This window comes from Mytilus californianus, unplaced genomic scaffold (assembly GCF_021869535.1).
Source record: "Mytilus californianus isolate M0D057914Y unplaced genomic scaffold, xbMytCali1.0.p SCAF_10, whole genome shotgun sequence".
In the NCBI taxonomy this organism is placed as follows: Eukaryota; Metazoa; Mollusca; class Bivalvia; order Mytilida; family Mytilidae; genus Mytilus; species Mytilus californianus.
The window spans coordinates 50,217,264-50,242,504 of NW_026262582.1; the positions used below are offsets into that span (position 1 = coordinate 50,217,264).

The following is a 25,241-nucleotide window of genomic DNA, read 5'->3' on the forward strand; positions in this document are numbered from 1 at the left end:
AACTAGTTGAAAGATAAAAGTCTCACTCAGCAAACTTTATAAAAATATGTCATTTGTTTATTTTTCTATAATGCTTGGTATGTTTATAATTAACAATAATTACAATATCGAGTAAGAAGAACTTGAGTCATAGTACTAAGTCAAACCAACAAATTTAAATGACCTTATCGGTATTGATAATTTTCTTTTTAAAAATAACTATTAGAAAAAATATTATTTATTTATATGGATCATTGCGATAATTTAAAAATAAAAATTTTGGAATTACAAAGTTTTAAATTTAGAAACTAAGTTAACTTAATTTCTTATATTTCTTTATAAAAGCAACTTTATTCAATTTTTCTATAATTTGTTTTTCTGAAAACTGATTTTCGAAAATAAAACACATAATATGCAAAGGCTGATGCAATAATAAGTATTCTGTAATATCCTTCGACAGTTATATTTTGGTAGAAATTGATATTGCTCTAGAACCTGATAAATTATCTTCATAAAAATAAATGTATTTGGAACTGATCTCAAAAGTTTCATTTATTCCCTTCATAAATGTAATATTAATAATTTTACCCATAGATTTCTTCGAATAAAAATATGTTTTACCTGAATTATATCTTCAAACTGAGCATGCGCACTAGTTACAATGGCGAACATAACTATAGTAATATCGTATTAAAACGAAGAGACATAAAGAAAAAATGTTACCATTTTCTGTTATCTGAAAACTGACTAAGGTAAGTAGGGAATATTAGATTATAATCATTTTTTGGTAATGTGATCATTTACACTTAAAACGTATTTTTGGTTTCGTTTTCAACTGGAAAGGCATTGTTTATATAACAGTATCGTCCAACTAAAAAGAAATTAGTTCGTATCTCAATACTAGTTTGATTCATTCTCATAGATATGTAGCAGTTTACAATCTGTAATATTGTAAATGGTTACAAAGTCAGGGTTATATGTTCAATATGGGCATGGTTTTGTTATAAATTCGGCCATTAGTTTTCATTATTAAACTACTTCACATTTTTCACGTCGGGGCCTTTTATAGCCGACTATACGGTATGTATTTTTCTTATTGTTGAAGGCCGTACGGTTGCCTATAATTGCTTACATCCACTTCATATGAACTTAGGTGGATAGTTGTCTCATTGGCAATCAATCATTTGTACTACATCTCCTTATTTTTATAATTATGGGAAATATGTGAAATATATATAACGCAATAGAGTAATACTTACATGTTGTCTCTATCAGTACTTACATTGATTTTATTTTAATAGTTATAAACAAAACTATAGCTGTATTGTTATCTATGTATAACCACAAATGGGAATACATCATGACGACTCTTATATATATATTGACATTGCACAATGTTCTCTCAGAGTGCATTTTATACTAAATTCATCGGGGATGCACTGAGTGAAATTTAGTTTTAGAGAACGTAGCTGAGTTACTACTTGACATTTGTTTTGTGTGTAGTACTAAGCTGATAAGTTCAGACCTTTCCAAAGGATTATTTAGATTTATGTATTTTTTTTTCACAACTGTTCCAGGTAAAAAGGAGGATTCAACACCTCCCCATCACCTTTTGCAGCTCTATTTATCAAGCCATGAAGCTGCAATCCACGGTTTTTCGTTGGTTGCTGTCTCTCATATTTGTTTATATCTAGAAATAAGAAGACATGGCCAATGAGACATCTCTCCACCAGAGACCAAACGATGTAGAAATTAACTGCTAATTAAGAAGTGTAAATTAATCTGTAGGTTTTTATTGAAACTGTTTTCCATTTTTGTCTTATCAAGGTTTTTTATAGGTTACCATACTCTATGCTCTGTTCACTGTTGAAAGACGTACTGTGTCCTGTCATTGTTTACTTTTGTTTTTGTATTTTATTTATTTTATTTTTACTTAATAATCGTTGTCTCATTATAAATTATACCATATACCCTTATTTTCATATATAAAAAAAATGAAATAATAGGAACTTAAAGATTTTCATGATTGCCAAATTTTAGTAAAATTTGATGTTCAAGTTAGACAATAGAAAGTGTCAGATTATTATGAATATTTTGAAACAAAATTTCAATATCCTCTGTTGTCGGTTTCGTTATAAACATTGATTGTTTGATAAGTTAAATATTGGGGACACTGTTGGTCCATTGAGATACGTTCGCCTTTACAGTAGAATAGGTACCGTTAATGTTTTCAATATAGAATGAACATTTTCTTATGTCGTCAAACCTAGTGAAAAGATTATAACTTCTATAATCAAAATACTTGATCGTCCCTTTATTTGAAATAGGCTTGAAAAATCCGCTTTGCAAAATTGTCCGTTTCAATTAACAAGAATTTCTATGACAGTTTTATAAATACACTTAAATTCTCCCTCGCCCTGCTCGTCCGAATTTAAAGTATTTCTACTCTAAATTCAATAGGCTTTAAACAAAACAAACACAGAAATAGGATTAGTTGCTCGCAGTAACATATTATCTTCTCTTGCGATGCATTATTTTATTAAACTTTATAATACAGGTTTCTTTTATACAACCAACATATATAAATACATGTATTAAAAACATAGCAGCCACTGTATATATACTAATGTGACTAACTTCGTGACGATTCGACGTAACTGCGAGCACCTTCGATACTAATACATTTAAATGCCAAACTTTATATAGTACCATAAAACCCCACCCGTAGAAACCGCCAAAACTTTTCTCGTGCCTTGTGCACGTACCATCAAACTTTATAAATAGTACATACTCTTGCAGAACTAGTTTCAGAACTAGTTACACTAGTTCCCATCTATATATAATTAATACAAATACCAAACGGGAAAACCCATTTTCAAACGAAATGAAATATATTTAATTTAAATGACTAAATCGGTATCTATTTTTAACTACTCGAAAGATATTGAATTCTTTTTCTAATGACGTCAAGTGTAAAATGAAATCAACATAATAACCAGGTTTTATTTATAGAACCAAAGTGAAACACTCTATTTGTGTTGATTTCCTATAAGCCTATGTGTAGTTTTGTTCTTATTATAACTTAGAATGATGTACAATATAGCAAGGAAAATATGCAGTAGGAAATGAATAAAGGTATGACTGGTAACTAAGTCTTAAGAAATTAATAATTTGACTTAAGAACAATTTAAATGAGTATCACTATGCACACTGATATTTAGCCTCCTAAAATTATCAAGTAAGCCCTCCGGAGCATTTTATTGTATTATTATTTGAATTCGAAATTTCCGTTCAGATAAAGGGGATGTCAATTTATTTGGCCGACAGCTTCATAAATTTAGTCCACATCCATTGGGTAAAATGAGATGCTGACTTGTTTGTCAGAGATTTCTTCGATTCATTTTCTTAAGATTTCGGCTAGATCTCGACTTGTTAATTCGGGAAAAATGACACCTTAGTTCAGTAAATCGGGATCTTATTTTATATAAATAAATATCTTTGAAAAACAAATTTGGGTTCACTAAATTAAATAGATCGATAAATTGGTAAACTAAACAAATGTTCAAAATCCTAATAAGGTCCCTATGGGGCTTTTGTACATTTTGTATGTAATTTGTTATGTTTTTTGTAGGAAGAATGGAATGTCTGTTCATGCGAGTCATGTGGATTTTTATCTGCAGTAAGTTCTATTTCTTCAAATATATTTTTAAGTTGTTTGACCCTCTGTTTAAAAATTACAGGCTTTTTAAAAGACTGTTTTAAATATGTAGTATATAAATAATGGCACTTAAAAAACAGAAAATAATGAAAGGTCCATGTTCTTATTTTCGAAATACAAGCAATAGGAAATTTGGCGGGAAATGATTCTCTCTAGATTTTTCTACTATTTACCATTGAGATCTTTTTCTTTTAAGAAACTATAAAAAAAATTAGCAAAGATTTTATTAGATTTTCAAAATGGAATTTTAAACTATGTCATGTATATACATGTAATAAAACTAGGAACATAGAAGTGGGGGTTAAATTAAATTGTTAAATGCATTACATGGATAAAACTATCTAATTGTAGCTGTACCTTAATATGAGAGTGTTGATAAAGTATGCATAACGTTTTAGATTTCAATGAGAGTAATCTATGTATTACTGGTAATTATAAAGTCAGGGATTTTGTTACCACTAATTACTTACAACCTTTACCAGATTCTTCCATAGATACAATGATTTGGTTTGCAGGTTTTCTTGTACCTATAAAAAACCTATTTCAAATAATTACTTTAATAGCAGATCCTAATTTTTACGGGAATGTTGTTTACCGAACCCGGAAATTTAGATACGATCCGGGTAAACTAATCAATCCTTTTGAATAAAACTTTTTCTTAAAGCTTACTAATTAAACACTGTAATTACATCTTTGAGTATTATTTTATTGGTACACATATAAATTTTGTTATATCAGTAAATTATAACCATACTAAATATTATTGTTATACATATATGCTAATTCACGTTACTACAATCTGTCGATACCTATATTTTGGCATTGCACAGGGTCATGTTTGTCTCTGACTGGAAATGACGTCCTTACACTAAATCCATTGAATTATGGGTTGTACTGATTGATATTTTAGTCAAAGATACATTATCTTTAATTAGTAGCTGGTGTTTTTGGCTTTGAAAAAACTGCCAGTAACTACAACTACTGTGGATTCGTTATTATTCGTGGGATACCAATTTTCATGGATATCATGTGTACAGGTAAACTACGAATTTAAATGTTCAACGATTTAGAAATTTTCCATTGGTTTGTATGCAGACTTTGGCAAACCCACGAAATTAAATATCCACGAAAATGCAAGATTTCCTCAATCCACGAAAATTGATACCCACGAAAATAAATGAATCCACAGTACGCTCCCACGTTCAATTCTGTGTTTTTGTTAGATGTTTTCTGCTTTGTGTCGATCTGATGAGTTAAGTCCTTTTCAACTTATTTTTATAGTTTGTTCTTATGTTGTACTCTTACACCACTGTTCCCGGTTAGGGGAGGATATGGTGCCAGGAAACTAGTTTAACCCCGCCATATTATGTTCGTGTCCAAAGTCGTTGGTTCGTGTCTGTAAAATATGTTTTTCGCACATTGTTTTGTGATAAACTAAGCCGTTTGTTTTTATAAATTGAATTGCTTCATATTTTTCATGTCGGGGCCTTTAAGTTTCATAGCCAACTATATAGTATGGGTTGTACTCTTGCACCACTGTTCCCGGTTAGGGAAGGGTATGGTGCCTGGAAACTAGTTTAACCCCGCCACATTATGTTCGTGTCCCAAGTCGTTGGTTTGTGTCTGTAATATTTGTTTTTCGCAAATTGTTTTGTGATAAACTAAGCCGTTTGTTTTTATAAATTGAATTGCTTCATATTTTTCATGTCGGGGCCATTAAGTTTCATAGCCAACTATACAGTATGGGTTTTTCACATTGTTGAAGGCCGCACGGCTGCCTATAATTGCTTACATCCACTTTATTTGAACTTTGGTTGATAGTTGTCTCATTGGCAATCATACCACATCTCTTATTTTTATGTAATATAGAAAATGGGCTTAACAAATAGAGAATATAGAGAAAATGAACAAAAAAGAATAAAAAAAGACAAGAATGGCTTTAAAAATTAAAGAAAACAGATACGGAGATCCCCTTTTAGAATCTGTAATCTGTATCCTTCTCAATAAATTGATTTATTAAATCAAGTATATTTGAATTTTAGTGCTATTGTTAGTGATCAAATGTTTTAACTTTTAACGCAAGAAGGGTCTAATATTCCAGCTGATAAATTATGCTATTATCATTTGTATCTGCAATTTGTCTGCACAATTCTTTTTTGGGTAGAATATGAAATAGCATCAAGTAGTTAAACAAAATCTGTTGTATGTGTACAAAACGTTCCGATAGTTGTTCAGTTGTATGAATGACTTCGTATGATTTTCATTGACAAATTGGCGTTGGCATAACATATTAAACAATCGCCCATGAACAAAAATATCATTTCAAGGTTATCATAAAAAAGACATTCATTCAATGAAATTTAAAACAGTTAACATAAAAGCCAACAGCAAAAGAACAATAGAGAGCAACACATTTCTTCATAAGTTTTTTTGAGACCTTAAGCAAACCATTTATTTAACACTTTATGTCTATGCTGTAGACATTATTATTTCAGTGAGCTATGCCGTCGACACATTAACCAAGTTTTGAGTTTCAGTGATAATTTAGACAATTGTGTTTGCATTTCTGATTAGCAAATTACAAGCTAGAACTATACAGATCTGTTCATATAAAATTATGCTATATAGCTCAAATTATTTTTATAGTCCCAAATGGTTAGATGACGTTAAAAATACTGTAATAGTATTGAATTTAAACACTTTGATTTTTGCTTATACAATTAATATGTTCTGCGTTTAAGGTAGTATGGGATCATGAACTAAAAAATATTGAAATTTTTCATACTTTGCCAAAATGTAGTTTATATAGTGATATGTTCAAAAATATAAAAATGTTAGGCCACACAGCTTGTTTTCAAGCTACACATTGTTTCAAAATGGGACATGATTATACAGAAAGAAAAAAAAACGACCATAATGTTAATAGAAAGTAAACTAAAGGATATAATTTTAAAATAAAATATGAGAAGATAGCTCCTATAAAATGCTTTCACAATATTAGAAGAAAAAAATTAGGTCACCGTACTTCTTTGTTTCCCTGCTATAACATTAAAAAGAAAAAAATCCTGAAAGATTCCTTTCCTATAAATTATACTTCGTAAATACGCCAAGTTTACAAAACAAATGAAATCAAGCAAAACTATTCTACTTTTGTAAAAATATGAATGATGATAATCTATATATAGCTAAGATCACATGTGTTAATTTCAATGAAAGTTCTTATAAGTAGGTTGCATTGCTGCATCGGAATTTGCCCACCTTATTCGAATTCTAGACCTATTGTGTTTTTCAACTTTACAATCGGGGACGGCGGAAGACACCCATACCGCCTTAAATGAGTTGTTATTGTTATAGTGTTCCATATTTTCAGTGAATGATTGCCTTTTGTATGCTGATACGGTAGTGTATGGAGATATTAGTATTGAAAGAATTGATACCACATCCTTCAGACTACATGCTGACATTTATAAACCTATAATAGGAAAGAGTGTTAACGTCTTGGTGAATCATCGTACCATAGGTGTAGTTCGCCTATACGATAACAAGTGCTACACGAAAAACATGGAGTGTACCGGCAACAGCTGTTCGTGTACTTCAACTGACGGCGTATTTAGTTTGGATTATGTCTATCATCATCTGAACTGTAGCAAAAGTTGTACACTTGGGGTAGATATGCTTGTCAAAAAAGACAACGGAGGACAACAAAAAGTGACTCTAATCAAATTCTTCAATGGCAAAGGTATGTCAATATAATTCAAGGATATCCGTAATACATTAAAAGCAGATAATATGTGCTAATCGTTTTTAAGTTATCCATGCTAAACATTTTTAAGTAATCAATGCTGGACATTTTTTAGTAATCCATGCTGAACATTTTTAAGTTATCAATGCTGAACATTTTTAAGTAATCCATGCTTAACATTTTTAAGTAATATATGCTGAATATTTTCAAGTAATATCTGGTTTTTTTTAAGTAATCCATGCTGAACATTTTTAATTATCTATGCAGAACATTTTTTAAGTAATCCATGCTACACTTTATTATGTTTCTATGCTGAACATTTTTTTAAGGTAATCCATGCTAGACTTTTAAGAAAAATATGCTGATCGTTTTTAAATTATTCATGCTGAACATTTATAGGTAGTCCATGCTGAACATTTTTAAGTAATATATGCTGAACTATTAAGTAATTCATGCTGAGTTTTTTAAGTAATCCAAGTTGAACTTTTAAGTAATCTATTCTGAACATTTTAAGTAATCCTGCTGAAATGTTTTAAGTAATCCATGCAGAACATTTTTAAGTTATCTATGCTGAACATTATATGTAACATATGCTGATCTATTTTTAATATACTAGAACACATTGCAACATGTGTGGGCCCGTAATTGAATTAAACAGTACGTCTGTTTTTAGACGGAATGTGTAGTACTCGTATTGTCATCTTTTGAAGTCACGCAGTGAACTAGGCGGACATTTTATATATTTGGGACAGCTTGACACTTGCTTGTCAAAATGGAGCAGAAATCGCTTAAACCTTTCCGGAACCTAATCTTCTCTCTACACTTATTTGGGTGCATGGATGCCACTTCTTATCCCCTAAGTTTCTGAAGCAGGCGCCAAGATATTATAATATGCATAATTTATAACAACTATTCAAAAGAGCCCCAATGACGTGGAATATGGCAGCTATTTGTCGCATTACGGCCCTCGATATTGAGGAAGACCGTATAATCAGCTATAAAAGGCCTCGACATGACAAAATAAGAAACAATTAAAAAAGCAACAAAAAAACAACGACCAAATGTACGACAAAACAATAAACGAAAATCCTACCTTCAGCAATAGCGGGGTTATAAAGTAACCGCTATTTTTGTGCAATAATGGTATTTATATTTAAATGCCCACATTAAACAGATATTTTGTTTCAACTTGTCCAGCCTGAGTTTATATATTTCTGAAAATAAGTTTGTCAGAAAATAGAAAACAGCGAACACGTTACATTAATTTAACATGACTTGTGCTTTGAATATTCTGATAGAATTTATATGAGTATTTCTAGATATTTAAACAGTAAACTTGAGAAGCAATTGTGGAATATTGTGTTACAGGTGTATTACTATTCGTAAAAGTAAAGCTTTAAATTTGGATGTCAAAGCAACACCTTATGGTGTCTTTTACTGTAAAAATCATCCTACCTTTACTTGCATTTAAGAGAGTACTGGTCCTCTGAACTTGTGAAGTATCAAAACAGGATTGGTACTTCAGATCTGAGGAACAGGGAACATGTACCCTCCTTTTTAAATTTCATAAGTTTTTTAATCTCAAAATTATAAACTAAAAAAGGGTTTTATCTTTATGATAACCAGTCATTCAGCTTTCCTTTGATTGCGAAATTACCAAATTATTCTACATAATTATTTTGTTTTAAATATTTACTTCTTTCAGACCGGACCCCCATTAGTGGTGTTTCACCATGAGCAAAAAGCTACTTTTTATATTTGTTTTATTATAGGTTTTGGAAATCTTGACACTAGTATTGATGATGAATTAACCGATCCTGTGGAGAAGCGAGAAAATATATTAATTCCTGATATATGTAAGTTATACTAGCGTCAGCTATGTGAGTCATTCGTGTGTTAACCTTGCAATACTGGATACAGCAACATGTCTTTCTGCAGATAGCTGTTTTGTAAACTAAGATACAACATCGTCTAACTTTTACTGTAAGTTATTTAAAATGCACACGTGTACCTTTGGAGGGTTGTATAATTGGTCATTTTAAAGTGACAAATACCTATATGATATATAATATTCTGCAGAAGTATGTCAATTTCAACAAACTTCAGTGACCTATTCAGGAGACTGTTCCATATTTATCCTCTCTGCTATATAATATCAACTGGTAGAGCATAAGATTGCAAAGTTCAATACAGGCAAGGATAGTGTTTTTTTTCAATTATTAGGTCTTTTCACAACAATAGTATGCTGACATGTCACACTTCAGACCAAATGTCAATATTTTATTGAAGACAATCAATTTGTATGGAACTCAATGATGTACATTCACTGTATTTGAAAACAACCTTTCGGAATTTTGGTTCCGCAATGCTCTTGAACTTCGCACTCAATATGGCTGTTTTTACGTTTTTTTGTATTATAGCGTGACGTATTAGTCTTTTGTCGACAAAACGCGCGCCTAGCGTATAGATTTCCAAGCTTGGTATATATGATAAGTTTATTAGTAATCGACTTATGCTTTATGGTTATTCATTATCAGGTTATACACTGACGACGTCAAACTATTGTGATGTCACGAAAAAAAAGATAAAATATATATAGTTTCTCTTTTTTTTCCTCATATCTAATATAATTGCAGGTTCAGAGAACGGATATACACCTTTGACGTTAACGTACACTCTGGTGACAACAATTTCGATTGTTATAGTCGTAACAGCTGCTACTACAGGTATGACCATACTTTCCACTATTTCTTTGTGTTTTCCAGAGAGAAGTAATTTGTAAAATTTCCCCTGATTTTCCTTTTCAAGAGCACAAATTACTAATAAGCAACTATGTATACATGTATGTCTGTGAGCAACTCCCGACGACGAATAAAGAAGTTAATTTTGGTCAACCAAAGGAGACATTGGTTCTTTCAAAAATATATTTATCCGGTTGTGTGTCACTCATAATAGAAAAGCTGTAGAGTTTTGTATTTTCTAAGTAAGCAACATTTTCTGAGTAAAAGTAAAAGTAAAAGAAAATTATTCATCTTTGAGTCAGTAAGTCCAATATCCAACTCATGTTGTCGGTTCAGTACAATAGTAATATACAGGGTTATATTCATATTCTATTAATACGTTTGTTCTTGAATATGCATATAACATTTTTTTCCTTTGACGAAACAGTAATGAATAATTCAATAGGATATATAAACCTTTCCTTTAGACACGGATTAACATATTACACATATTTACCAGACGATACTTTTTACGATATTTAACAATTTTGACAGGGTTTATTCTGGTACAGTCTATAAAGATAAGGAACAAAAAATATACGAAACTCGAAGGTCTAAATTACGACGACATTTCCAACGAATGCTCCGAGGAAACTTCTGGTATGTATAACTCTTCATTTTAAAATTACTAGCAGGAAAACTACACAAAATGGGGAACTTATATTGGAGAAGTGATAAAAGCCAGATTATTTTCATTTTTAGCGCTGATTTTTTTTTTCTCTCATTTACTCAATAGGTTATGAATAGAAACACTTCGATAAATAAACAACATTCCAGCAGCACATGCAGCTCAAGTACAGTTATATGATATTCAAGTGCTTTATTAAGAAAAAATTTTCTTAAACAAAGTAATATAAACATATATTTCCGGATCATCGTTTTTTTTAAATTTCGAAGACATATTGATTTGGCTGACCAGTATTGAATTTTTTACCCAAGCATACTTGCGTTGTTGTAGCCTTAATTCTGTCTTCCTGTCTTCGTTTATTATTCCCCTACCGACGTAGTTGAAGGGTACTTTAGTTGTTTGTCTGTCTATCTGTCTGTCCGGCAAATCAGTTTTCCACACTTTTTTTCTTCGTGTTTAAAGATTGATTTGATAATTGGTATACAGTTTTATTATGACAAGTTACAGATCGTGTTCGCATTTTGTTCCGGTCTGATGATTTTCTGCAGAGTTTGGGTTCTTAGACTTAGAAAACTCATTTAAATAATCAGTGTTCCGCACTTTTTTCGTCATGCTTGAAGATAATGATTTGATAGTTAATATACAGTTTTATCATTACAAGTTCCAGATCAAGTCCGAATTTTGTTCTAGTCTGATGATTTTTTGCAGAGTTATGGTCCTTCGACTTAGAAAATTCATTCAAATAATAATTTTTACGAACTTTTTTTCGTGTTACCTTTGTCTGTCTGTACGTCAAAACGTGCATACGGACAAGATATTGATTTCCGGTATCTAACTTTAGTTTGCCTCAACCAAATGAAATTAAACTTATAAAAACACGATGACACAAAACTCAGACCAAGTTCAAATTTGGGTGGTGTCACTTTTACTGTTCTAGATCTAGAGTTAAGGCCCTTCACAAATGGAAAATTACTATTTTTTTCCGTTATCTAACTTAAGTTAGCCTCAATCAAATGTTATGAAACAAATACCCAATGCTTATTACAATAAAAGTCGAATTTGAGTGGCGTCCCTTTTACCGTTCTTGAGTTATGTCCCGTTATAACGTTATATGCCAGTGAGGGCATCATCTGTGTCCGATGGACACATTCTCCATTTTTTATATATTGTCTCTCATGAATAGTTATGTACTGAAATTTCATTCATTCATTCATTCATTCATTTATTCATTCACGAAGATATTAATTCATTATGGAGTTCCAAATAATTCAGAGAGATCGATTGCAAGGGGGATCTGAATTATTCGACTTATATAATCATGGTGTAAATTGAAAACGCATTCAAGTAGTCTTACTCAGGTAAAACATTGCGCATTGTTATGTTGTTGGTTACTAAGACTATCAAACAAAATCACATTGAATAAACGTATATAAGATATAAAGTGATAGAAGTAACATGGCTGATTACAATGCTTGAATTGTCATTGTTATGCCTATGGCTGTAAGTTAGATTTTCCTTTTAGTCTAAAGATCACACCTAGATGAATCTTAAACGACAGAAAATCGGTATCATTGAACTCAACAATAAAGTGATCTTGTTTTAAAAGTTAAATCATTGGCATATCAATATCAATGAAACATTTGGATAATTCACAGAGGGTCGTACAAATTATGGATTTATAAACACATTTATGCCTCTAGCTTATTGAAACTAAAATTACGGTTAAACTTGTGCGATGTTTTCAAAGTGCATATTGCAAGCACTCCAATACTAAAACCGTTTAAATAGATGTTCCCAAGGGACCAGTCTATTAAAGTAGCTTTTGTGTTTTCATGATCCTTTGACCTCCAAGACCTTGTGAGCTTTTTTCACACCTTAAAAGTCTGTCGTTGTCGGTTGTCAGGCGTCTGTCGTAAACATTTGTCTTTCTCATATATGTAGGACTCAAATCTATGGTGGGTTCCATATCTATGGCAGATTCCTAATCTATGGTAAATGTGACGTCACAAGCGCCAAACAAATCATAAATCTATGGCAGTTTTATGTTTTCTCCTAATGTATGGCAGATTTTGATATTGCGTAATTTTCCGGGAAGAGGAGTAAACTATAACATGCATAATGTTCACGCTGCCGCTAACGCTGATGGTTTTGTTATATAAAAGGAAAAGAAAAGGCCAGTTTTCAAGGAACCTAATCCATAAATTAGATAATATTTCAGAATTCTAGTCTACGGTAACGGAAATCCCTGCAAATGAGAAGATGTACTCATCTGATTTGGATGATACTAGCAAACAAACCATAGTCATTCATAGCAGCAAAATTGCTAGTGCAGGCAGTTTCACACAAATGCATATGGTTTTCGTGTTTTTGGTGTTTTCTGTGTTTATGTTTCGTGTTTGTTTTCGCTCCCTCTTTTATTATCCTCGTCTGTGTTCCTGGTGTTGCATTGTTTCTTGATTTTACGAGTTTTTACTGTGACTTTGGTATGTTTTTTCATAATTTTTTTCATGCAAAGGCTGTTTCTTGTTGCCTTTTCATCCATATGGTACTCTTCAAATTTGCTTTAAACATAATCTACAGCATTTTTTAGCTTTATTACAGCGGCTGTTCTATTGTAGCAAGTAATCCCTCTTGACATTTGAAAACTAAAAAAAAATCTGTCATACATTATTATAACTATTCATATTATGTTCAGCTTTATTTATGTCGAATAACTGTACTGTTGGAGAAATTTGGATTTTTTTAAGAAAGCCACTTGTTTGAGACAAGCCATTGGTCATTACAAGACTTTGACTTAAATCGTCATCAGTTTTTTAACGCTCAAATAAATTAGGTTAAAAGTCAAACTTTTTAATAAAAACTGCTTTTTGGGTGTTAAGGGACAGGGTCAACAAGGTATCATGAACAGAGTAGTAAATGCTTATTCTCCTGGAGCACATCATTTTATTCCTAAAGTTTGTATTAGTATATTTCACTTCCTACTAAGAAAATTTTATGGTTGTCATCACGATTTGGTCGATCATTATGGAAGGTCTATTTCACAAATGGTTATGAATATGCTTCCGTTGTCGTACCTCTTGTCCGTTATTCTTATACTGGCGTTTTCGTTATACCTTAGCATACTTCCACTTGTTGAAGGCAACTTTGAAATCATTGGTCAGACATATATTGACTGTTCCTCCTTTTGCTGAAAATCTGCCATAGATTTGAAAACTAGAAATCCGCCATAGATTAGGAAACTAAAATTTGCCATATATTAGGATTCTAAAAAATCTGCCATAGATTTGGAACGGCAGGACGTCATATTTACCATAATTTAGGAATCTGCCATGGATCTGGAACCCACCATAGATTTGAGTCCTACATATATATATAGAAATCACTTAGGTTTAGTCAGCAAAGTGTTTGGTTCAGCAAACAAAAATGCATGAATAGATAATCATATGTTTAAACATAGACAAATATTAATCTAAATGAGACGGTGTTTTTACCCTAAACATTTTATGATCATGATCAAACTCAGATTGTGGTGTCATAAATACTTCAAATTATATGTTTTCACATATGATGTGCACTTCTTACAGTTGCCCAAACACTTTTGGTTAACGCGATCACATCTACATCATTAAAATGAACTTTATCGGACAGCAAACTTCACCAGGATCGATGTTTTTAGAAAGTAATATTTTTACGTGATTTTGGAATTTTAGACAATACATGATTCACTTTGTTTATATTATCGTTAAAAACACGTACGGACCATACCTTTCGGAATACCTCGGCAGTAATTGGCCAATGGTCAAGTGATTAACATCATACATCATAATTATGTAATCAGGGAAAGTTGCGATATATCGCGCCAATTTCTCCGGTTCACTCTCTCTTGTCACGCTATCACCACAAATTTCCGTGTTAAACGTTCATAAAATGTTCTTTCTTAATGTCTTTATGACTCGAACACAATATACATATAAACAAATTAGAAAAATCGACCTGAATGTCGGTACCATCGAAACCTTAATTGTATCGACCCTTTGCAAGATTCTAATATTAAAATAAGTCTAAGCATGCTTAACTTTAAACAAAGAAATGATACAAACGTAATACTCGGTGAAACGTAATGCTCAAAATCAAGAAGTGTATGCTACCGATCAAAACTAGCGTTAGATTTTACTCTACAGTTACAGGAATTATAACAGCTGGCTTTTCCCTTCTGATCATTTACTGTTATGGTAACCAGTTCCAACAATTATAGATTTGCTGTCAAAAGCTGTGCTCTTCCTCTTGTTTAGCTCACAACGTTCTTGTCCAAGTTTAAAATACTCACTTTTCTGGAGGAAACAAAAATCGCGCCCTGTAGCTTTCAGTGCAATTATGAGAATGCCGAATAATCTAAACGCAAGTGTAAAGATAGAATGCACTGTAATGTTATTGGTCAATTCAAATATGTATAACAAATGATAATTTAATCATACCCATACGAGATGGCCATGTTGACCTTGACTGTAAGTTATCAAAATACTCCCCAGACAAGCCTCGTAGAAATGTCATATTACACTATTGATAACAATAAATACCCATACAATTATAACAGTTACTTGCCAGAAACTATATTGTTTCCATAAATCTAATTTTTCTCTAATTTTAAACATTAATTTGAACTGCATACTAATGTCTACTTGCTTTTTTGGCCATGGCGTTGTCAGTTCATATTCGGACTATGGCGTTGAATGTCCATTTGGTATATTTCACTTATCTATAATTAGTTTTATTTACCTGATTTATCAACAAAACTGAATTCGACTAATTAATCGATTTGTTGGCGTTTAACGCCACTTTTTTCATTCTTATATATGTATCATGGCTGTCAGTTTTTATTGATGGAGGAGGCCGGGTTACCAAAAGAGGGTCGACTTTCGCAGGAAATATTATATTTATATGTGTTTAACATTCAATTTTGCAGGATATAAAGTTGTATAAAAATCACATATTTGAGGAATGATTTATGCTTACAATTTTCAAAATCATTGGTAGACGAATGTAAGATAAAGATAAACAGAAACCTTTTCTGATTAAAACTCACTTCAGGCGGGTTTTTTTTTTTTTTTTAGCTTTTTTGTCCTTTTGTTGTGTAAAGAAAAGTTTAATATATATAACCGCGTAAGACATTTCGTGGTAGCTTACTCGCATCTAGTGCAAGATTTCTTGGGTTCGATCCCCGATTTTATAAAACAAAGATGTTAACATGGATATTTGTTGTAGATTCACATAGTATGCGAAATACTTGAGTCAGCACATTAGCAATCCAACTCATAGTGTCACACTGTACATCAGTTATATACATGGTTATAATAATATTTCTTTAATTGTCTTTTCCTCAATATGCATATAATATTTCCTGAATCTATCAATCAATAGCGTGTCATAACATTTCCTTTTATGATGGATTTAGATATTAAACATGTTTTAAACAACAAATACTTTTTACGAGGTTGTACAATTTTGACAGGGAGACTTGTATTTCATCCAACTGCAACAGTCAAGAAATATACGGAACACAAATGTTTATATTCCAAAGACAGTTCTGACAAAAGCTCAGTGGCAAATGCAGATGTTATGTAGAATTCGTGATTTAAAGAAAAGTACCAAGAGCATTGATATATATAAATTAGACAATGTTCCCATGGTGAATTGTTTTTAGTTTAAGTGTTCATTATTTTTCTCTTATTGCTCAATCCGAAATAGAAACACTTCAGTTTATGAAAGACATCAAATGTTAACTTTAAATTTAAAGCAACATTACTACGATTAGTTCAAGCTCATTTTTTTTTTATTTTGGATGGCATATTAAATATTTTTTACCATTATCAACTTTTTACCACGATTATGTCCGTTTGCCTCAATTCTGTTTTTTCTCTTCGTTTATGACATAACTAAATTCATATGAAAATAATAAGATGTGGTATAACTGCCAATGAGACAAATCTCCATCAGAGACCAAATGACATAGAAATTAACAACTATAGGTAACCGTTTGGCCTTCAACAATAAGCAAAACCCATACCACATAGTCAGCTATTAAAGGCCCCGAAATAATGACAAATGTCAAATGAGAAAAAACGGCCTGATTTATGTCAAAAAAAATGAACGAAATACAAATATGATATACAGCAACAAACGACAGGCTCCTGACTTGGGACAGGCACATACAGAATGTGGTGGGGTAAATATGTTAGCGGGTGCCAAACCCTCCCCTAACCTGGGACAGCGATGTAACAGTACAAAAGTTGAAAAAACTATAAAAATCCGTTAAAAATGGCTTGACTCATCAGATTCATACAAAGCAAAAAATATGTATCAAAATCACAGACCGGACGTGGCATGGTATATATACATCCCTGCAACAAAACACGAAACTACATACAGATCTGAGAGTACTCGCAGTTACTGACAGTTAGTTCAAAGCCAACAACAACTTCTAAAAAAAATCGTGTATCTAAGACTAAATTATTAATCAGTACACATCCAACATCCAATTGATTTAGAGTAAAGACCTCAGTCATAAACAGTCAGAGAAAAACATGGCCTTGTGCATTGCCAAAATATAAGTATCGACAGATTGTAGAACCACGAATGTGCACATGTATGTGTATTTAACAATTATAGTAGTTTGGTTTTAATTTATTGATTATAAAATCAATATTAATTCCAATAAACAAAAAAATATTTAAAGATCTAATTACAGTATTGAATTGCTATCCTTTTAAAATAAGTTTATTTAAAAGATCGATTAATTTACCTATTGTAACTATATGTCCGGGCTAGTAAACAATATCTCCGTAAAAATTAGGATGTGCTATCCCGTATGAAATATGTATTACACGTACAGCTAAATTTACAAACCAAATCGTATTATCTATGGAAGAATTTAATAAAGGTTAAGGTTATGTATGTTTTATTTATTTACAAGTATTACCATTCATATAAATTCACAATGCGTATATCTATTTCTTCGCATACTTAAATTAAATGAGATATGATATATTAGACATACATTTATTGTGGATACCAAAATATTCGATCGTACTATTCCATTACTTTAAGGAATAATAGTACCAAAATAGAAGAGTTGTCGGCGTAAAATTGTGATAAACAATATGTTGCAACCAAATACTTAGGGGTAAAAAGGCCGAACATTTATGTTTAGAAATGACATAAAAAATCACTCAGGGTACATATGTATCTGGATTTCCAAGCCAATATGTAAAATTACCTAAATCTATCATCGCTTTTCAAACAACTTATTCGGTATGAGTTGAACATGTTCCCGTTACCACCGAAATGTCGGAACTTAACTTTTTCAGTCAAAGAAACTCCTTTCTATTTATATAACAATGTTAAGTCATATCGTTTTGAATTTTGCTGAAATAAATTGGAAATTGAACCTTTAAAGATATACCTCCTTGTCAATATGTTTTAAAAATGCATCACATCCCAGTTGAAAATCACAACTTTAATAGCGCTTAGTAAATCCCTCATAATCTCGTCTTATTAATTTTCCCCGTTTTGTTCACCATGCAAAAGAGGAAAATTTAAGCGCAATTAAATTGTTTCCCTTATATATTTTAGTTTTTCTGTATATATAAAACTCTAAAATTTGAGCATTCAGTAGCCCCAAAACACTCGATCAGAGTTCCATTGACTTTTATACATATAGCAGGACCTTTGATTTCTTTCCATTGTTGAAGAAAGGCAGCATAGCACGATGTTAGCTAGCTCTGAAATATACTTCAATAGAAACAATGCATTCTAAATTTTCAATCTAGGATTTCCTTATTCATTGAATAATATAAAAAGTATCTTAACAGAACTAAAATGAAACTAACAACAAATGTATTTTTTTTCTTCCAGCTTTAGTAAGTGCGCCTTTTATAACAGAAAAAATTATCTCAATGACCGATAACACAGAATTGCGCCTGGTTATAATTGGCAGAGCAGGGACAGGGAAAAGTGCCACTGGAAATAAAATCTTGGGCAAACCGGAATTTAATTCAAAAGTGTCTGGGTCCTGCATTACGACCAAATGCAAGGTCGGAACGAATAATAGATTCAATCGCAACATAACAATTGTAGATACACCACCGATTTTCGATACCGGAATGAATAATGAGCACATGTCAAAAGAAGTAGCAAAGATCATCAGAATGACTGTGCCAGGACCTCATGCGTTTCTTTTGACTTTGCAAATAGGCGTATTTACAAAGGAAGAACTCAATAGTATTAACAATTGTTTGGCCCATTTTGGAGATGATTTCTTTAAGTACGTGGTTGTTATCTTCACCAGAGCAGATGATCTTGATGACGAAAATATAGACATTAGGGATTATGTAAAAAATTGTCCTCCATCACTGAAAAAGATTCTAAAACGGTGCGAAAACAGATATATTCCCTTCAACAACAAACTTTCTGGCCAATCCCACGATGAGCAAGTGATTAATCTTTTAAGAACAGTAGACTTGTTTAAGTCATGCTATACTATTGACAAGTATAATACAGCCCAAACGTTAAGACAAGAAAGCGAAAAAGAGGAAAACACGAAGTTTACCGTAGAAGAAATGGTATTGTATCGACAAATCAAATCTTACCAAAAATATACGCTGGTGATAAAGGAGAATAAAAAAATGACCGAAATAATTGAACAACTTAAAACGAAAAAGTTGATAGTTGAATCTCGCTTAGCGGAAAACAAGAAACGTATCGCATCGTTACAAAATGAACTAAAAGTCTTCACGTTTGAAAAGTCAAAGGACAGTACACATCTCGTAGACAGAGTTGTAAACAAGTTACGCGATGTAGAAGTCAAACATGAAAAATTGTTACAAACACAAGTGAATGAAGCCTTGGATTATATAATAACACTTCTACAGAAACAAATCGAGAATGATGAGCGCAGGAAAGTTAAGCAAATTGACAATTTGAAAAGGGAACAAATAAGAAAAGTACGGGAAGTGAAAGAAAACAGCAACCGGCGAACGAGAGCGTCAAAATGGCGTTATGGTTGTCGAAAAAAGTATGAAAATGAAGATTCATTTTTGGACATGTATTCAGAAGTAGACGATAGTGCGCAAATCGTATAAAACATACAACAAAACGACTTGCAGAATGTTTACTGAACCCGTTTACTAGTACTTTACCAGTTTAATTGTCCCTATTACAGTTGTTTGCGTACTAATCAACATATGTATTTATGAACACAAAACGATATTAAACTAAATAAAAATAGAATAAAAGTTGTTACTCATTTATTACTCATTAGAAAACTTCATGTCTGTAGTATGAAACAAATTTATTAAAATAATATACTAATGATATGTTTATATGGAAAGCCGCAGTAAACCCCCCGAATTATTTTTATTCCCGCCCGCAGATTATTATCATTCCCGCCCGCAAATTATTGTTATTCCCGCCCGCAGATTCATATTTCTCGATTCTTATTGCGGCGGCCGCAGATTTTATTACACAAACCCCGCTTTTTTACACAAGGCTGACAAATTATTTCAACACAAAACCCGCTTTTTTTTACACAAGGCCGAAAGATTATTTCTAGCCAATCAAAAAAAATCGGGCGGGAATCTTCTAAACCAAAAGCAAGGCCGAAAGATTATTACTAGCCAATCAAAAATAATTTGTCGGGAATCCTCTTAACCAAAAGCTTGAGGCGGGCCGACAATTTTGAAGATTTTATCAATTCTCAAAAAAAATTCTTCGGGCGGGAAGCCTCTAACCAAAAGAATAAACACCCTTTTTGTGGGAGAAATTTGGTTGGTTATATTAAGAATCACTAAAGCATGACAGACATCCATTCACTTAAACTAAAGTATTGTCTGGAAACCATTGTGTCTTCGGACGACGACGTAGACGACGACGACGACAACGTCATACCATTATACGACACCTTAAGGAGTTATTGCCCTTTAAGGACAATTTTACACAATTTGTTCATCAAGTTTGCTAACATTTAAAAATCTTCTCCTCTGAAACTATTGTGCCTCATACTTCTCAACTTTAAATGAATGTTCCTTTAGGAATCTAGTTTATGAATTGTATCCGAATTTTTGATCCATCAACAAACATGGCCGCAATGGCGAAAAATAGAACAACATAGGGGTCAAATGCAGTTTTTGACTTATATCTCAGAAACTAAAGCATTTAGAACATATCTGACATGCGGTAAAAATGTTCCAAAGGTCATGATCTATCAGCCCTGAAATTTTCAGACAATCCGAACAATCCATTGTTGGGTTGCTGACACTAAATTAGTTATTTTAAGGAAATTTTGCAGTTTTTGGTTATTATCTTGAATATTATTGAAGATAAAGATAAACTGTAAACAGCAAAAATGTTCAGCAAAGTTAAGATCTACAAAAAAGTTTTAAAGGACCAAAATTGTCAATTGACCCCTTAAGGAGTTATTGCCCTTTAAGGACAATTTTACACAAGTTGTTTATGTTTTTGTCGAGCCTTCGACTTTTGTCGAAAAAGCGAGACATAGCGATCCTACATTCCGTCTGTGGTTAAAGTTTTTGAAATGTTAATAACTTTCTTAAACTATCCTGGATTTCTACCAAACTTGGACCAAGAAGTAAGTTTAAAAAAAAAAATCCTGTTTTTCCGTATTTTACTTATAAATTGACTATGTTTTTCTGCCAGGAAACATTACATTCACTCTGTGGTTAAAGTTTTTAAAATTTTAATAACTTTCTTAAACTATCCTGGATTTGTACCAAACATGGACAAAAGTTTGTTTATGATTAAAAGCTAGTATCTCGAAGGAAATTTTGTACTTGTTTATCCATATTTTACTTATAAATGGACTTAGTTTTTCTTCCAGTTAACATTACATACAGTCTGCAGTTAAATTTTTTAAAACATTTATTAGATTCATAAACTATCCTGGATTTTTACCAAACTTGGACAGAAGCTTCTTACAATAAAAAAATTGTATCGAGAGGAATATTTTTATTAAATTTTTTCCTCATCTCATTATTTGTTGAGCCTGCGATTAACAGCAAAAGTAGGCAACTTTAAAAATCTTCTCAAATGAATCTAGTATAAATTTTGCATTTTATTTCCTTGTAAGTCAAGAAACATAGACACTATGGCTCAAATGGAACATATGGATAAAATGCTTTGTTTTGCTTTTGAAGAAAATACAGATACAATGAACATTTAAATGGCATTTTTAAGCCACTCATTAATATATATTAAAAAGCAAAAATAATCATTGATGAAAGATTTAAGCAAACAAATAACAGGTGAGTGATTCAGGCTCTTGAGAGCCTCTTGTTTTCTCATAGCCCTGACAAAGTGAAAAAAGCAAGACCAAGCCATAACATTTTTTATGGTAGGGGTGGAACCAACGCAGCTTCAACACAGTTTTAGTTTGTGATAAGGTCAGTTCAAAGGGAAGCAATAGTGGAAGGTCAATGGTACTTGGTAGACAGTTATAAATAAGCATTGGCACAGCTCATTTCCAGGTATATTTTTTGGGCCTGCTTCCTCAGTCATGGTCTATTGATTAACATAGTTAACATGTTAAATTTGTGATTAAGTGATAATTCAGTTTAAGATAAACCAAAACTGGTAATTTAACCAATGATAATTAGTATGCAGTTGTATTGGCATTTGCATGTCTCATTTCCCATGTTCATGGAGATTATATCATCATGGTTCATTGACTTTGAATCCTTTGCATAGTATACATGTTAAAGTTTGTGTTTATGTTAGTTTAAAAGGAACCACTAAATATGATAAGGCAATTGGTTTTGGGATGCATTTGTATAAGTATTGGCATTTCTCATTGCCATTGAATTAATTTGGCTCTGCCCCCTCAGTCATAGTTTATTGACTTTGAACTATTTGTATACTATACATCATGACACGGGTTATGTTCTTCTCATATATTTTATTTTTTTTAATACTAAACCCCTAACAGGAGGGATTATGCCTGATATTCATATGATGAAGACATAATCTTTCAATCAGTTTAATTGAGGTCTGGAGCTGGCATGTCAGTAACTGCTAGTAGTCTGTTGTTATTTATGTATTATTGTCATTTTGTTTATTTTCATTTGTTCCCATTCTGACATCGGACTCAGACTTCTCTTATACTGAGTTTTACTGTGCGTACTATTGTGCGTTTGTTTTTTCTACATTGGCTAGAGGTATAGGGGAGGGTTGAGATCTCAAAAAACATGTTTAACCCCGCCGCATTTTTGCGCCTGTCCCAAGTCAGGAGCCTCTGGCCTTTGTTAGTCTTGTATCATTTTTAATTTTAGTTTCCTGTGTATATTTGGAGTTTAGTATGACGTCCATTATCACTGAAATAGTATAAATATTTGTTTAGGGGCCAGCTGAAGGACGCCTCCGGGTGCGGGAGTTTCTCGCTGCATTGAAGACCTATTGGTGGACTTCGGCTGTTGTCTGCTCTATGGTCGGGTTGTTGTCTCTTTGACACATTCCCCATTTCCATTCTCAATTTTATTGTACATGTTAAATCATATATGGCCATTAATATTTGCATACATGTATTATACACCAAGGCAAGAAATATCTTTGGGTCTACAGTTTATTTTACACTATAAACATAGTATGCAAGGCCCTGTTGATAAGGAAAAGTTTGTCTTCGTGAAAAAACCCAACTTGAAACAAAGATTGGAGTTCCAGATTTCATTATTTAGATTGTTTTACAGATACAATGTATGAGGAATGAAAATGATTTTTCTGTAATATATATATTTTACTGTGTTTTAGATGCTGATAAGAAGAGGAATGTCACCTGTTATAAGTGGTACATATATGGTGGAAAATATTACATCAGATGCATGAATTCCACAAACCTCAATCTGTTTTAATTTTCAAAAAAATAAAGGTTAAATCAATTTTTTAAGGAATGTGTATTTATGCCTAACATTTCATTGTTTGTAATTAATTTAAATAAAAAATTAACCATATTGAACATTTACTACTTAATTTGTTAGATTTCTTAGTCAGAAGGTGAGCTGTTGCTCTCAAGGTAATCTCATCTTAGGTTCCAGAACAAATTCTTTGGAGTTATTTACGATATCCCTTCAAAACATATAGTATGATATAATGCTGTATTATCATGATTATCAGATGAAGATGCAATCGATTTTAGTGTACATAGGTCAAGGTCACCACAGCTATTGATGGACTGAAATTTGAACAGGGGGGGGGGGGGGCAAGGGCTCTTGACTTGGGACAGGCGCAAAAATGTGGCAGGGTTAAACATGTTTTGCTGATAGTCTGAACTTTAATTAATTTATCAAAAATCTGGTTTTTAAAGGCCTTGTCTTGTGAATGTCTGATTTGGCAGATACAGATTTAGAGCCCAGGGTTCCAGGGCCCCCTTTTCTGGGAAAAATTTGGTTGATTATATAGGAAATCACTGAAGAATGACCGTAGCGGGCCCCTCTTATGCAGTCAGTGGGCCCCCACTTATGAAAATTACTGGATCTGCCACTGATATTGGCCTTTGATATGACCAACATCCCATCTGATTTTGAAGTGGGTAGGTCAAAGTCAAGGTTTAATAGAGCGGTAATTGAGAATCTCAGATTGATGCGTCATGTCACTTTGTTACGTATACTCTGTATCAATCTGATGATCATAGGTCAAGCTCTATTCAACAGTTCAGTTTGTTCTCATGTTGTGCTGTGTCTTCACTGTCTAATTAAGTTTAGCAAGAGGGTTGAGTAATTAAACACGGTCACATTCTGTATAATTATGCTTGTATAAAGTCGGGAGCCTGTCATTTGATGTATTTGGTTCCTGTTCATCATGTGATTGTTGTCGCCTATGGAGAAAGTTGCTGTATGCAAGATGTAATGATTACTATTTGTGGTGTCCGCAGTGTAATCTTTTTGTATAAAGCTTTTTTTCATACCTTGTATGCTGATACCTCAAGCTACAAAATGTTCGTCTGTCATATGTTTATTGTTCTTGACCTCCTTTTTATTGCTCAGTAGGCTTGAAAACAAATATTTTGTTGTCATGGAAACTTCTGTTACTATGAGGAATATGATAACTTTGTTTGGTATATGGGTTGAAGTGACTTGAATCCTTGCAAGGTGTACATGTCTGTCAGACAGCGTTCGCCTGACCTCGACCTCATTTCATCGGGACCAAGGTTAAAGTTACATATACATGATTAGGTCAGTTTCTCAGATAATTAAGTACAAGGTTAGATATATGTAGTGTTAGGATTACATGTCATTCTGGCAGGTTTCATCTAACCTTGACCTCAAAATTATGGTTCATTGATCAATGTTGAGTTTTTGGGTTTTGATCAGTTACCATCACCAATATATAGGT

At 32.4% G+C, this 25,241-nt stretch overlaps 1 protein-coding gene across 3 annotated transcripts; it reads left to right on the forward strand.

Annotated features, from left to right (window-relative positions):
• Nucleotides 1–634: 634 nt before the first annotated feature.
• LOC127718301 (uncharacterized) lies at nt 635–23,790 on the forward strand. Of its 3 annotated transcripts, none has more exons than XM_052224302.1 (7): nt 635–731; nt 3,611–3,658; nt 7,068–7,436; nt 9,212–9,295; nt 10,076–10,165; nt 10,715–10,819; nt 18,759–20,148. In XM_052224302.1, the coding sequence occupies exons 2-7, from the start codon at nt 3,616–3,618 to the stop codon at nt 19,982–19,984; spliced, it is 1,917 nt and encodes a 638-aa protein (XP_052080262.1). In that variant the 5' UTR covers nt 635–731; nt 3,611–3,615; the 3' UTR covers nt 19,985–20,148. The 3 variants fall into 3 exon arrangements, with proteins under 3 accessions (XP_052080262.1, XP_052080261.1, XP_052080263.1); XM_052224301.1 differs by lacking the exon at nt 635–731 and adding an exon at nt 3,067–3,114; XM_052224303.1 differs by lacking the exons at nt 635–731; nt 18,759–20,148 and adding exons at nt 3,073–3,114; nt 23,661–23,790.
• The last annotated feature ends 1,451 nt before the right edge of the window (nt 23,791–25,241 follow it).

What these genes read in the sequence shown, in the direction of transcription:
- LOC127718301 (XM_052224301.1), top strand. An exon ending in TATATTAATTCCTGATATAT is followed by an intron (nt 9,296 to 10,075) that starts GTAAGTTATACT and finishes ATATAATTGCAG; the next exon opens with GTTCAGAGAACGGATATACA. An exon ending in CGTAACAGCTGCTACTACAG is followed by an intron (nt 10,166 to 10,714) that starts GTATGACCATAC and finishes CAATTTTGACAG; the next exon opens with GGTTTATTCTGGTACAGTCT.